This window comes from Kluyveromyces lactis (assembly GCF_000002515.2).
Source record: "Kluyveromyces lactis strain NRRL Y-1140 chromosome C complete sequence".
Lineage (NCBI taxonomy): Eukaryota > Fungi > Ascomycota > Saccharomycetes > Saccharomycetales > Saccharomycetaceae > Kluyveromyces > Kluyveromyces lactis.
In genome coordinates, this window is record NC_006039.1 from 1,579,692 (window position 1) to 1,592,714 (window position 13,023).

The window sequence follows — 13,023 nt, forward strand, 5'->3', positions numbered from 1 at the left end:
TTTTATTTTAATTTATATTCACTGCATATATACAGTACTTTCTTTTTATTTATGCATTTACTATGCGATGTTAACATTAAATGTTACTTCCTTATCGGCATCCAAGTAAGAATCACATACACACCATATTGTTAGTTCATGATCACCAGGATCTTCCAATTCGATTTCCAATTCGTAGTCCTGGGTCATTTTTGTAAGCGCGATCTTCCTGATAGCATATAGCTGCCTGGAGCTCTTTTCACCGATGAATATCCACCATGCTTCAGTTTTTTCATGTGGCAACGACTTTGAGCTAACATTTAGTGTTTCTGGTTCTTCATCTCTACTTACTGTTACAGTAACCATTTTTTTGTCGTGAGGTTTCATCGGTGCTGACATATCTAGAGCATACTTCAACTCAATGTTTGGATAACTGTTGACAAATTCTGCGACTTTATTCAACTTATTTTCCGGTAAAGTGATGATATCTTCTCTTTCTTCATCCTCTAAAGCCATCACGTCATAAACTGTTTCTACATTATGGTTTTTGCATTTCTCCAAGATGTCTGTATCAAAGAATGGAATTTGTTTCAAAGGTGAATCAGTATCCCACACACCTTGAACAATCATTTGACTTAAATCCATAGCAGTAGTGGCATTCAAATAACCGTTCATTGACAATATATCTACCATTGTTCCTGCTAAGCTAGGTGCTTTTGAAAGGATTTCAGACAAATCAAGTGATAAGTCCATGGGTAAATGAAGACCTGAAAAATGGGCCTGCAATAACACAAAAACCTTGGCTGTTGTGGAGCGTGGATCGAATTCGGAGGACAACTTCAAAGGTGAAATGTCGTATAATTTTCTTAATGGCTTTATATCATGTAATCTAAGAGGCAATGTCTTAAACTCTTCACTTGAAGACAAAATTTCAAGAATACCGCTCATTCTTAGTGATCTTGATGCTGCTCGGCTAAAATTGCATATCGTTAAACAACTTACGGCATGGATAGCAGAAATAAGACAGGCATTATTCGGGGAAATTACCTCCTCTGCAATTTCTGTGGAATCGTTCGCTTCCCCTTCAACTGATATAAGCTCGGTTTCCTTCATGGTTGTTACTGCTTCCTCTACTAATTCTGTTAAATAGGAGGAAATTTCGTCTGCAGTCACATCTTGAATACCGTAGAAACTTGGATTTGCATGTATTCTACGATATAGATAAGTGTAAGTTAAAAGGTCGATACAGTCTTGCTTGGTTTCTAATGTTTGGTTTGCAAACTCCGTTGTAAGTAAATCAATAACATGGTATGGCAGAGAACTCTCCGTTGGTAACCCATCACAAAGGAATTTTTTATAGTATTCCTTCCTTTGCATTGTGGTGATTAGTTTTGCATGTGCTTGCTGTTTATTTGACGCCGTAAACGCTGTTCCCATCATCTCAAGAATAGTATTTACAGGATAATCGATGTATCTGTTCTCCCTGCCTTCAAAATATTGAGTTGTAGTAACAAAGACAAAACTTGATGAAGGGGCATCAAAACAACAATCCCTACTTGCAACCAAAATCGATATCACCTTGTATTCATGGAGCTTACGGACTACATTCCTATCGGAATAATGCATACCTTGGTATAGAATTCCTATACCACTTTGCAACAGTGTCTTGAGGTTGCTGTCCTGGACCTTGTTGAGATACGAGTGTAAACTGGATTCCTCTGCTCTAAGAAGATCAATGCCTTTAGCAACAGCGAGACCAACGAGTTCTGTCGCGAAAGAAACGCATTCATATCTGTCAGTGACGAAAACTGTTATAGTTTCATCGGGTGAGGCGACACGATTACTACTTTCAACGATCTCAGTTAGGGCCATTCGATTAGAAGTAGGGCTTTTTACTAAAATGCTAGTTTCGATATCGACTGTCAAGGGTGTTTGCCTTTCTAAAGCAGTAAAATTGAAAATACTTGATTTTTTTGCACCTAACCATTCTCCGAAATCCTTTGCGTTGGCAAGTGGGGTTCCAAGCCCCACAATCCTTATATTCTTCTCCAATTGTGTTGCAATGAAAATCATTCTCGTAATTATGATTTCATACATCGGTCCAATTATCTCGTTGCCTATTTCATGGATGTCATCACAAATAATTAGTTCTATTCTTTGAATGTTTTTTCTTTCCGGCCAGCGACGAGACAGGTATTCAAATTCATTCGGAGTAGCTAATATTAGATGAGATTGGGCTAATTGTTTTTGATCGTGCTGCAAATTTCCAGAAAAAGCATTGATCAGTTTTCCACCAGCCAAATGTGAGAATCGCTTTTTCCAATTCTTTAGAAGTTCAGTTATCTTGGTTTTGAATGGACAAATGTAAATCGCACGTCCTCTGCCTTCTCTCCAATGGTTCAATAATGAAAGTTCTGCCATTATTGTTTTACCGGAACCTTTTGTTGCACATATTAGTGCGTTTTCAGTTTCATGGTATAATGTATCGAAAACTTCAGTTTGAACTTTATTGAAAGAATGGAAATTGTATAACGCCTCAAATTCATCAATTTGTAGTTCCTTGGTACTTTTCTTAATTGAATCAGAAACAGATATTGCAGGAGGGAATGGTTTAGGTAATTTTATTTCACTCAAAATAACAGGAATCTTGTACTCACAGTTTAGCCATTTTTCTGATATAACGGATACAAAATAGTTCGGCGGTAACATTTTCTGCTTCAAAAATACAACAAAGTCAAGATACACAATGCTGTTTATTGCATTTCTCCCAACATGCAATGTCTCATGATAAATTGTTTGTTCACCGTCTGTGTCTTCGACAAGAACAAGGAATGTTTCAGAATAGCTGCTGGAATCCAGATCCCAGATCCATGTAGGTTGGAGTTCCAACTCAAAACGAAGTAGTGAATTTGTAACTGGCTGCATTGCGCAGTGAATGCCAATCTTCGGGAATCTTTGAAGCAAATCGAAAGCAACTTTACCATTTTTTGGAGATCTTAAGGCTTCGCCTACCTCATGAGCATTCTTCAACAGTAAGAAATCGTTCCAGGGTAAACCAGACGCTTCTGCTCGTCTTATGATTTCTTGAGGGCATCTCTTGAATTGCCTAAATGGTGAGTTCGTGGGCCACATTCTGCTATCGACGCATTTACAGATGGTAAGCAGAAGCTTGGTTAGTCTTGGCCATCCTTTTCTTAAGCACATTTCGAAGAGTGCTCTGAAAAGTCTACCTGCGCTCTGAGAAATGTAAATCATATCCGCATTTAAAGCGAACCCCTCCAATCGTAATTTTGAAATGTACACCTGAAGTAGAATGTTTGCCTTGGCTAATGAATCAGTAGCCTTCTCCTTGATCGGAATTGGACAACGCTCGACGAGTTTCTCTAATTCAGTTTTCTCTTCTTGTCTTACGGTAATGTTCTTAAACTCTTCTGACATAGCAAATATTCTCAGAATGTCGATCAAAGTGCTGTTTATTGTTAACTCCCGGTTGTATTTTGCAATTGACGAATAACTTATGTAGAAATGAGAGGATATTCTACCTAGCTCAGTTGGTTGTACCGACTTAGAAAGAGAGTCATAGTTTACAAGACCGTTATTCTGTAATAAATTCAACGCCGTATGCACAATATTTCTGTTGACTCTTATGAGCTCAGCATCACTCATGTCTCCTGAAGAACCTTGCAAGTTGTATAAATGAGGTGATTGCTTCATCCGTACTGATAAATAGGAATAACCCAACCAGTTAACTGCTTCATCTAGTGAGGTGACGTTACCTAGAACTATTTCAGCATTAAGATTATCAACAACTTTTGAAATCATTTGAGATTCTATAGGGAGTTGTTGGTTCAACACAGCGAGATAATAACGTACGTCTGATTGGTTTGTAATAATGATCCCTTCACCATTTACGTCGTATCTCGGCCTACCAGCTCTTCCTAACATTTGAAGGATATCTTGTGGGGGAAGCATGACCCAATCACTTTTCTCCGGTGAATACATTTCTGTACCTTTAATTATGACAGTGTGGGCAGGAAGGTTAACACCCCATGCTAAAGTTGCTGTGGAAACAAGAACTTTTAGCAAACCATCAGCAAAAAGGTCTTCGGATAAAGATCTATCATCCTTTGTAAGGCCTGCATGATGGATACCGAATCCATAAGGTATAAGGTCGGAGAGCGATCTATCAGTAGCATTACTGGATTCTGTCTTGAGGATTTCCAAGGAACCTTTATCGGTACCTTGGAACGCACTTATTTTATCTTCATTTATAAGTTTTTGAATAAGCCACCTAGCAGTTCTAGCAGTATCCTTTCTCGAATGAACGAAAATGATAACTTGGTGTCCTTCTTTTGCGGCCTCCAATAATTTATCATAGCATGCCTGGTTCATGGCATTCTTCTTCTTTAAAGCATTTTTCTCAGTGATGCCACAATACTGTTGTGCTAAAGGACATGGCCTGAAAGTTGAATCAAAATAAAATAAGCCATTATCAGGAACATGAAGGAACTTGGCCACGTCAATGTAGTTTGGTAAAGTGGCAGAAAGTGCAACAAGCCTCGTAGGAATTTCTGCCGTTGTGTCCCGTAGAACCCTTGCTACTATTGATTCAATGACCGGACCTCTTTCATCATGTAATAAATGGACCTCATCTATGATGATCAAACGTACGAGTTTGTGAAAGCTAGTGTCTGTTGATTTTCTTGTGATTACATCCCATTTTTCCGGAGTTGCTACTAAGAGTTGGGTTTCTTCGATTTGCTGCTTAGATAAGTTGGAATCACCTGTAAGCTCTGCTACCTTCACTCCAAAATGATGTAACCTTCTTTGAAATTCTCTGACTTGTTCTTGTACCAATGCCTTGAGCGGTGCGATATAAACCACTTTAAATTTTTTCAAATCGAAGGCATTTCTCTCTTCCCGATAGTAATGGGACATTGCTCTTAGTACAGTCAACATTGCTACGTTAGTTTTACCAGCACCTGTGGGGGCACATAGTAATACATTAGCGTCTGTATTGAAAGCAGTGGGGTAGACCTCAGATTGAATTCTGTTTAGTGAAGTCGTTTCAGACGTAGGGAAAGCACTGCGAGCCCATTTCGGTAGGCTCTCGATCTGTACAAGCGGGAAATTGTCATCAACCTTCTTGGGCGGGGGAACGTGAATTTCTTCATAGCTATCTTTGACTCTTTTGAATGAGTTTTCAGGTAACGAAATTTTCACGTCTGACAAAAACTTGGTATTCTGCGATAATTTAAGGTCATCGAGGGCAATTACTTTGGGTTCATCTTCAGCTTCTATTTTTTGTTTTTTGGTTCCAACTTCTGGCTCTGAATTCAACTTTCTTTTAGCAGAATCAGGTTTCGCCTTATATGCTTCTACCAAGTGTGATAAATTTCTTTGTGCCATTTCCCCTAGAATTTCGTCAATGTTCTCGTTCGCAGACCTCTGTAAGTTGTGACCCCAGTACAATGTCTCCCTATTTGAGACTATTAGCCTAATCAATTGTTTCGCATCAGGTCCGAAAATATCGTGGAGATTTTGGGTCAGTTCCTCTTCAGAGATGTCGTTTGCGAGCAGGTCGTATACGTTATTGGCCATTTCCTGAACCTTTGTCTCTTCAATATTTTTCAGTTGTTTCCTGATCTTCCTCTGAAGATAAAATCCATCAATATCTTTGATATCTATTATTTCTTCCATGACAGCTGCACTCTGTATTTGCAAAGATTCTGAATTATTCATTATGTCACTTCGTACAGAAAAATTATCATTACTATTGTCTGTTTTTTCATTATAACCCGCTTCTTCATCGGCCTCTTCCCCTGCCACGTCATCTACAGCTTCTAGTAGAGCATTTGGTTCCTCTTCTTCTTCTGCTTCGTCATCATCTTCATTGGGATTTATCGCTACATTTACTGTTCTACCGGTATCGGCGGATTCTGCGTAGTAATCAGAGATACTTTTCACGAGCTTTACAAGTGAGTTGAATGAAGCGTTGTCTAATTCAGTATCCAAAGCTACTTCAATAGTCTTTTTCTTGCTCTCTAGGTCTACACTTTCATCCTGCTTCAAAGTTACTATTATCAAATCTGTTGCGTCTACTATAATGGAATGCGGTATATCATCACCGAGTATCTCAGAACACCATGTAGTTATCTCATCGTATATCTCAGTATTTCTATCATCAGTCGGTATGTAGTTCAAAGACGTTATATCGTCAAGTACCGTGGTTCTGTCCAGCCTTGAGCTATTCGTCTGCTGAGGCGATGAGCTTTTCATACGCTTTTCGAATTCTTTCTCTGCTGTAGCACGCTCGTTATCTTCTAATCCGTTCTCCTTAACGGCAGATCCCATTTCAGTAAGCCTGATTCTACCAGACATAGACTTCGGCTGTGATATTTCCGCATCACGATGCACATCCGTCCTGTTCTCTATCAAACTTCTATCAGCGCGTAGTACCTGATTTGACATTTCATCATAACGGTAAATCTCTTTGATTTTCTGCTTTCTTTCTTTAGCATCTTCGGTCATCTCTCTGTCTAAGTATGTACCTTATCAGTACTGACTATTGCTTGATTTCAACTCGCTCTATGTGCATTTTAGATACCACATCTAAGCTATACGATGTTATTCCATTCATATAATTCATATTCGACTAGCAAATATCAAATGGAATGCTTAATTTCAATGTGCGGGTAAGCTAGATATTTCCACAGTCAGAGATTAGCACTCAATATAAGAGAATACAGATTGAAGAGAGGTAAACTACTCTTAATACCAAATTATATACCGAATAGCTCGCCAAGACGGAGCTCGGCCGTTTTGCAGAATTGAACTAAACGACATTACATTTATTTTCGTCATAAATTGAGGAATTTTAATGATGTTATAGCATGTCAACTCCTAGTTTGAAACGATCTATCAGTGAAATCAGCGATAGGATAAGCAGAGCATCCCCAAGAAAGGATAAGAAGGTGAAACGATCATCTACGTCGGTTCCTTCCTTTCCTTACACGAATTTGGATCATGTGGATTTGACACGACCTAGTGGAGAACGGACGTTGCCAAGTGAGCTGCAATGGTATGACAAATTTAGTCCGAAGAGAGTTGATGACATCGCATTGCATAAGAAGAAGATAGAGGAAGTACGGTATTATTTAGAGGGTATGGTCTCAGGGAAATCAGATGAACGGATTCTTCTGTTAAGTGGGCCTGCAGGTTGTTCTAAAAGTACTTGTGTTAAGCTTATAAGCGATGAGATAGTGCCTCGTTATAGAGCTACGTCAGGACTCACAGTGAGTGGAAGGGAAGTTCCGAATTTTACAGAATATCTTACAGATATGAGTAGCGTTTCACCATCTGAGTCGTTTGATGATTTTTTGCTTCAATCTAAGTACTTAATCGGTAGGAATTTGTCAGTACTTCTTGTCGAAGATCTGCCGAATGTTTTCCACGAGTCAACGTTGAAAAGGTTCAGGGAGAGTATTCTCTCGTGGCTCTTTGCTTCTGATCGTCTACCACCACTGGTGATTTGTCTTACTGAATGTCAACTACTGGACTCGAATTCTACTAATTCATCATTTGGAATAGATTCTACCTTCATTTCAGAAACAATCTTGGGCAAAGATATCTTGATGCACCCGTTGTTGCATCGAATTAAGTTTAATCCCATCAATGCAACATTAATGACGAAGCATTTAAAGCAGATAATACAGAAAGTTAGAAGAGAAATCCCCTCAGAGAAATACCAAAGAAGTGGCACTTTCATTAAGAACCTTGCATCTAGTACAGGTGATATTCGATCTGGCATCGCGGCATTACAATTCTGGTGCACTTCTAGCTTTGATGAAACTAATAGTATTTTCACGAGAGAAAGTTCAACAAGTTATTTCCATGGTATTGGTAAGGTAATATATGGATCGAAGGATAATGAAAATGATAGGTATATGATAAATGAGCTTGTTGACGGCGGAACAATTGCCAATGACACGTTCAAATTGGGTATCCTGGAGAATTTCTCTAAATTAAACAAATCACAGTTCCCGCTGCACTATGCTGCAGATGTTGTGGACACATTGAGTATAACGGACACACTACGACCTCTAGAAGAAGAACCTCTGTATTATTGTCTTGGGAAAGTTAGAAATATTTCTAGCGATGTGAAAAGTTCCAATCACAGCGTACATGGTCAAGCAAACTTTCCAAGAGAGTATAAGATGGTTCAGGAACAAAAGAGGTTTCAATTTCAATTGCAGGATTTCATTGCTGTTGAATTTTACAAATACCACTCCTTGTGGTCCACCAAAGACGCGGTTCTTTATGGGAGTTATTTTGGTCCTGAAATACGTAAATTCCTATCATTTAAGGCGAAGTCTTTGAAATATTATATTGATTCGTTGAAACCTACCACAGAACAATATAATGATTATATGTCTAAGTATAGGAGATTATTGACGATAGACGATCTTGACATCTTGGAAAGAGTTGGTGGTGAAATGAGGATGATGCATGCAACTTCTGAATTAACGACTAGTTTAGATGATTCTAAGAGCGAAAATTTAGCATTAACCAATGAACGGAACTTGGAAAAACTGAAATCTTTGCAGAAGCAGTCGCTCCTAGACGAGGACCCCTCTACTTTACCAGATAACCATGATTTCAAAGATGATCCGATAGTGGATTCAGACAGCGAGCCAGCTATCGGTCTGGAAGTAGAAGAGGGTGACTCTGAACTTTACGAAATTTTGTCCCAAAGGCCAAAACAAACGAAGTTCAATGGCACTCAGAACTCAATTAATGAAGACGTTCCTCTATCTGATTCTGATATAGAGAACCTATAGGAATACTTGTTATATCAACACCCCCAACTCGTTTATGAAATTGCATTTATCATTTAATCAGATGTTTTTTATTACTAATGTTACTATTCTATTAAAAAGACATAGATAAAAATAAATAAGTGAGAAGCATACGTTGTTACTGTGACATGGTACACGTTGTTAACATTCGAGACTCAAACATAGCGCTGCAAGCCAGTTAACGACTCATTGTTTTCAGTGTGCTTGTTCGTTTACTTTTTCGTGGTTGCAAATCAACGAATGTTTCGAGACCCTACCAGAGATATTCAGTGGCTTCCAATTATGGGAAGAGCAGACCGCAATAATTATTAACGTTGTGTGTGCAAGCAGCTCTGCTCTAATAAAATATTAGCGTAGTGCAACAAAATTCTCTGTTAGGTCGTTATAGCTATTTTCGTTTTGATGCAAGTTAGCGGGTCAACTTATGCTGACAGAGTGTGTTGAAAAAACTCTGGATCTTCCTCTAATGACTCCTTGATGATATCCAAACCTCCTTGGAATTCACCATTGATATATAGCTGTGGGAAAGTTGGCCAGTCAGAAAATTTCTTCAAACCTTGTCTAACGTTCTCATCCTTCAAAATATCGAAGAACCCAAATCTGATTTGATGTTCTCTCAATATTCCAACCATCTGTCTAGAAAAGCCACACTTTGGCTCGGATGGTGTACCCTTCATAAACAGCATAACAGGTGCAGCTTGTGTAAGTTTTTTTAGCCTTTCGCCCAACTGTTCTTCTGTTTCTTCTTGCTCTTCGTTATCTTCACCCAATGGTGACCCTGGGCCAACATTAGAAACGTTTTCCGTTCTAGAAGAAGCGACATTGGAACCAGCTCCATTATCAGCAGAAGAATTAGCCGCACCAGATTCGTTATCGTCAGTACCAGAAGCGTTCAATTGGTTCAAAATAGCAACAAATTCCTTTGGATCAGCACCCGACATTTCTCTCAATATCGTTCCGCTTTTAATGAAGATGAAATAAGGCACAGATGAAACTTCGAAAAGCTCAGAGATTTCAACTTGTTCCTCAGCAGAAATACTCAAGAATACAACATCCTTATTGCAACGTTCTTCACTTAGAGCTTCCACAACTTTTCCAACGGCAACACATGGCTCGGCCCAACTGGTATAGAAATACAATACCAATAGCTTGTCACCCGCCTTAGTAGTAGTCAACTCAGTAAATTGATCCTGAGAAGTAATATCAATAACACCCATATTTAGTTTGATGGAGCAAAAAATAAGATGTGCTCTTGAAATGGTTTGTCAGAAACGGTTCGTTGAACTATAGTCGAAAAGAAAAAAAACTACCCTCGTAGAATAGCTCTCCCGCCAGTTTAGATTAATAGATACTAGATTATCACTGAAGTTGTTCTAGTCGCACAGAGTCTTTTATAATCGTGCTCTGTAACCCTTTAAACGATGTGTTATGTATAAAGCCCAAATTTTGTTCAGAATGCTTGAAATATTTCACTAATTTCAATATTTCACAGTTTCACCCAGAGTACGCAAAAGACAACAGACGAAAGAGATGAGATGAGGAATGTGAAAACATGCGTCGTCAGCACCGGTTGAAGTTAAATTACATGAATTTCAACTAATTCCGTGCATTTACCATTAGTGTAGTGTCTTGCTAATGTTTGAACAAAAATACAGATATCTTGCTTATATATATACATATATATATATATTCAATACGTATTGATAAGAGAGGTACCAACGGACCATAGAAGGCACTGCTGAATAATGAAGCGTAATGTTTTACAAGTATGACCAACTCAGCGTACTATAAAGGGCCAATTTGTGATGTAGAAATTAACACCTGTTTTAGAAGGCATCTAAGTACACACCCTATAATTACCCATGAACCTCACCCAGTTTATTCGAGATTTTCTTCGTGGGTGTTAGTGAGTCTGTTGATATGGCCACACTGGTGGGAAGTTAGCTCAGGAAACTCAGCGGTGGAATTATTCGTAGCTCGCCTCAATACCAGGAATCGGCTTCAGTTTATTTTCTTGGCATTTTACAGGTGGTGTATGTGGGTGTCACAGCCTTCGCTGTCTTTTGGCACTTAGTAAGCAGTTGTTTCTTTGATATCATTGGTTGGATCGGAGAAATGATTTTGAGATGAGTGGAAAGTGTATCGGAAATAACAGTTTATGACGGTAAACCGGATAAACATGGATGGTGGTGGATTTGGCTTGTGCACTACTTGCGGCGCGCGAGTAAAGCTACCGTCTTCCAGGCAACACGAACCAAGTCATGTGACTTCAATCCTGTGTGTTTGTATACCTTATTCAAGAATATAGTTCTTGGGTTTATTGCGTTGATGGATCCATCGTTTTGTTTCTGGTGCAGTTGTTGCCACTTGTGGTAGCTACTCCATGTCGTTGTATACTTGTCGAACGCTTCAAGCGTCATTGTCTTTTCCATAATTAATGGGGTGTTTTTGTTATCTTGGGATCTAATGTCGTGTCTCCAGAGATTGATATCAGTGAACCATTTCTCAGAAGGAGGCAATTGAGGATATAGATCCCTTAATCTTTGTCTACCGGGTTGTTGCCAGTATGGTCCCAAACCGAACGGAGCATCTCCGTATTGTAACTTTTCAATCTCATCGTCAAGTTCAGGAAAATCGACGAATGCGGGATCTACGTAGCCCCAAACCGCTAAGGTTCCTTGACTTGGTAAGATCTTGGCTACTTGTCCCAAAATAGTATCCCAATCCATCCAGTGAGCGCATTCGGCCATCGTTATCAAGTCTGGTACCTGCTTTGAACTAGGATTAAATGGGTCACGTGATATAATGTCATCCAATTCCCCATTGTAAACAACGAATTTAACCGAGTTATCTACCTCGATGGCACGCCCTTTAGCCTTTTCAATCATTGGCTCAGAAATGTCTGCTCCAATGACCCTTTTGAATGAGAGATTCCTACTGATGTCGAAGGTGGCAGTACCTGGACCGCAGCCCACATCGATAACAAGGTTTCGATTTCCTTTATGGAACTCATTCAGGGTGCGATACCATTCTGGAGGATAACTAGGCCGAAAATTGGAATAATCTCCAGCGTTGAAATCTGTCTTGGTAAACTCACTCATTGATACGTGTCGAATCAAGATCAATTTCTTTGGAATAGGGTTGAACTGCCCTATAAAGTAAGTTTACTCAACTAGTGTCAAACAAATCAACAAAAAATGAGAGTATAAGACAAAAATAGACTATACCTTTACTAGCTTATTGACAGTTTAGTAACTTTTCAGCTTCCGAATTCATAAAAGAGCCTATTCAAACTTACTTAATACAAGCTTTTCAAGCCGAACTAATCTATATCAGATGTGTTTTTATAAGATGAAAGGATTGCAGAGGACTAATACGTTGAAATTAAGGTTCTTAAAAAAACAGATTGGAGATTTACGTGTCATCATAAGTTTGAATAGAATTACGGAATATTAAAAACATCTAAACCAGTACCACTCACCACTATAATTCCCAGAAAAGTGATTATTTGGTGTTGCATTGGAGAAGACACACATTTTGTTTCCGACGGTCATATATCTATTACAGTACCTTGGTAGTTAATAAGAGGAGAAACTAAAAAAAGAGGTCCTACCCGGATTCGAACCGGGGTTGTTCGGATCAAAACCGAAAGTGATAACCACTACACTATAGAACCGAAATTCTTACGAAGGCGCCAAAAAACACTGGTTTCAAATTGCGGGCAGTAGCATGTCTTCAGCCAACTGCCCTCTCTCATTCACAAAATTAGGTTCGCATATTCACCACACATAGATCCAACAAATGGGAAATTAAATTGTAGCCTTTGTAGCTTGTTAAATCTAAAATAACGTTACCTCTTTTCTTTCCATTATTATTCAGACATTTTCATTTAAATAATTGCTGTCTTTATTTTAATTGTTAAATGTCCAAACTAACTCACAAATGTTCTAATTCACAAAGCAACTTCGGCTAAGGTCAAACTTATAGTGAAAATTACTTCAGTTAGTGCATTAGATGCTGATGAGTGAACGGCAGAGCATAGTATGCTTCACTTAGCTTGTTCCAAAAAAAAAAGTAAAAAAACAAATGATTTCGCCCAGGATCGAACTGGGGACGTTCTGCGTGTTAAGCAGATGCCATAACCGACTAGACCACGAAACCAACTTGTTGAAATACGAACATATTG

At 38.8% G+C, this 13,023-nt stretch overlaps 4 protein-coding genes and 2 non-coding genes across 6 annotated transcripts; 1 reads left to right on the forward strand and 5 right to left on the reverse strand.

Moving 5' to 3' along the window:
- Positions 1-60: 60 nt before the first annotated feature.
- Positions 61-6,510, reverse strand: BRR2 (ATP-dependent RNA helicase BRR2; the record flags this gene model as incomplete). The annotated part of the gene is made up of 1 exon (XM_452995.1): positions 61-6,510. One exon carries the CDS (start codon positions 6,508-6,510, stop codon positions 61-63), a length of 6,450 nt encoding a protein of 2,149 aa, XP_452995.1.
- A 362-nt stretch (positions 6,511-6,872) lies between these two features.
- RAD24 (Rad24p) lies at positions 6,873-8,819 on the forward strand (the record flags this gene model as incomplete). Its single annotated transcript, XM_452996.1, has 1 exon — positions 6,873-8,819. The coding sequence occupies one exon, from the start codon at positions 6,873-6,875 to the stop codon at positions 8,817-8,819; it is 1,947 nt and encodes a 648-aa protein (XP_452996.1).
- A 440-nt stretch (positions 8,820-9,259) lies between these two features.
- On the reverse strand, positions 9,260-10,054 carry GRX4 (monothiol glutaredoxin GRX4; the record flags this gene model as incomplete). Its single annotated transcript, XM_452997.1, has 1 exon — positions 9,260-10,054. One exon carries the CDS (start codon positions 10,052-10,054, stop codon positions 9,260-9,262), a length of 795 nt encoding a protein of 264 aa, XP_452997.1.
- Positions 10,055-11,044: 990 nt separating this feature from the next.
- On the reverse strand, positions 11,045-11,938 carry TMT1 (trans-aconitate 3-methyltransferase; the record flags this gene model as incomplete). The annotated part of the gene is made up of 1 exon (XM_452998.1): positions 11,045-11,938. The coding sequence occupies one exon, from the start codon at positions 11,936-11,938 to the stop codon at positions 11,045-11,047; it is 894 nt and encodes a 297-aa protein (XP_452998.1).
- Positions 11,939-12,441: 503 nt separating this feature from the next.
- Positions 12,442-12,513, reverse strand: KLLA0_C17886r. The gene has a single exon. It is a non-coding gene; the product is annotated as a tRNA-Gln (tRNA).
- Positions 12,514-12,924: 411 nt separating this feature from the next.
- KLLA0_C17908r lies at positions 12,925-12,998 on the reverse strand. Its single transcript has one exon. It is a non-coding gene; the product is annotated as a tRNA-Val (tRNA).
- Positions 12,999-13,023: the final 25 nt, after the last annotated feature.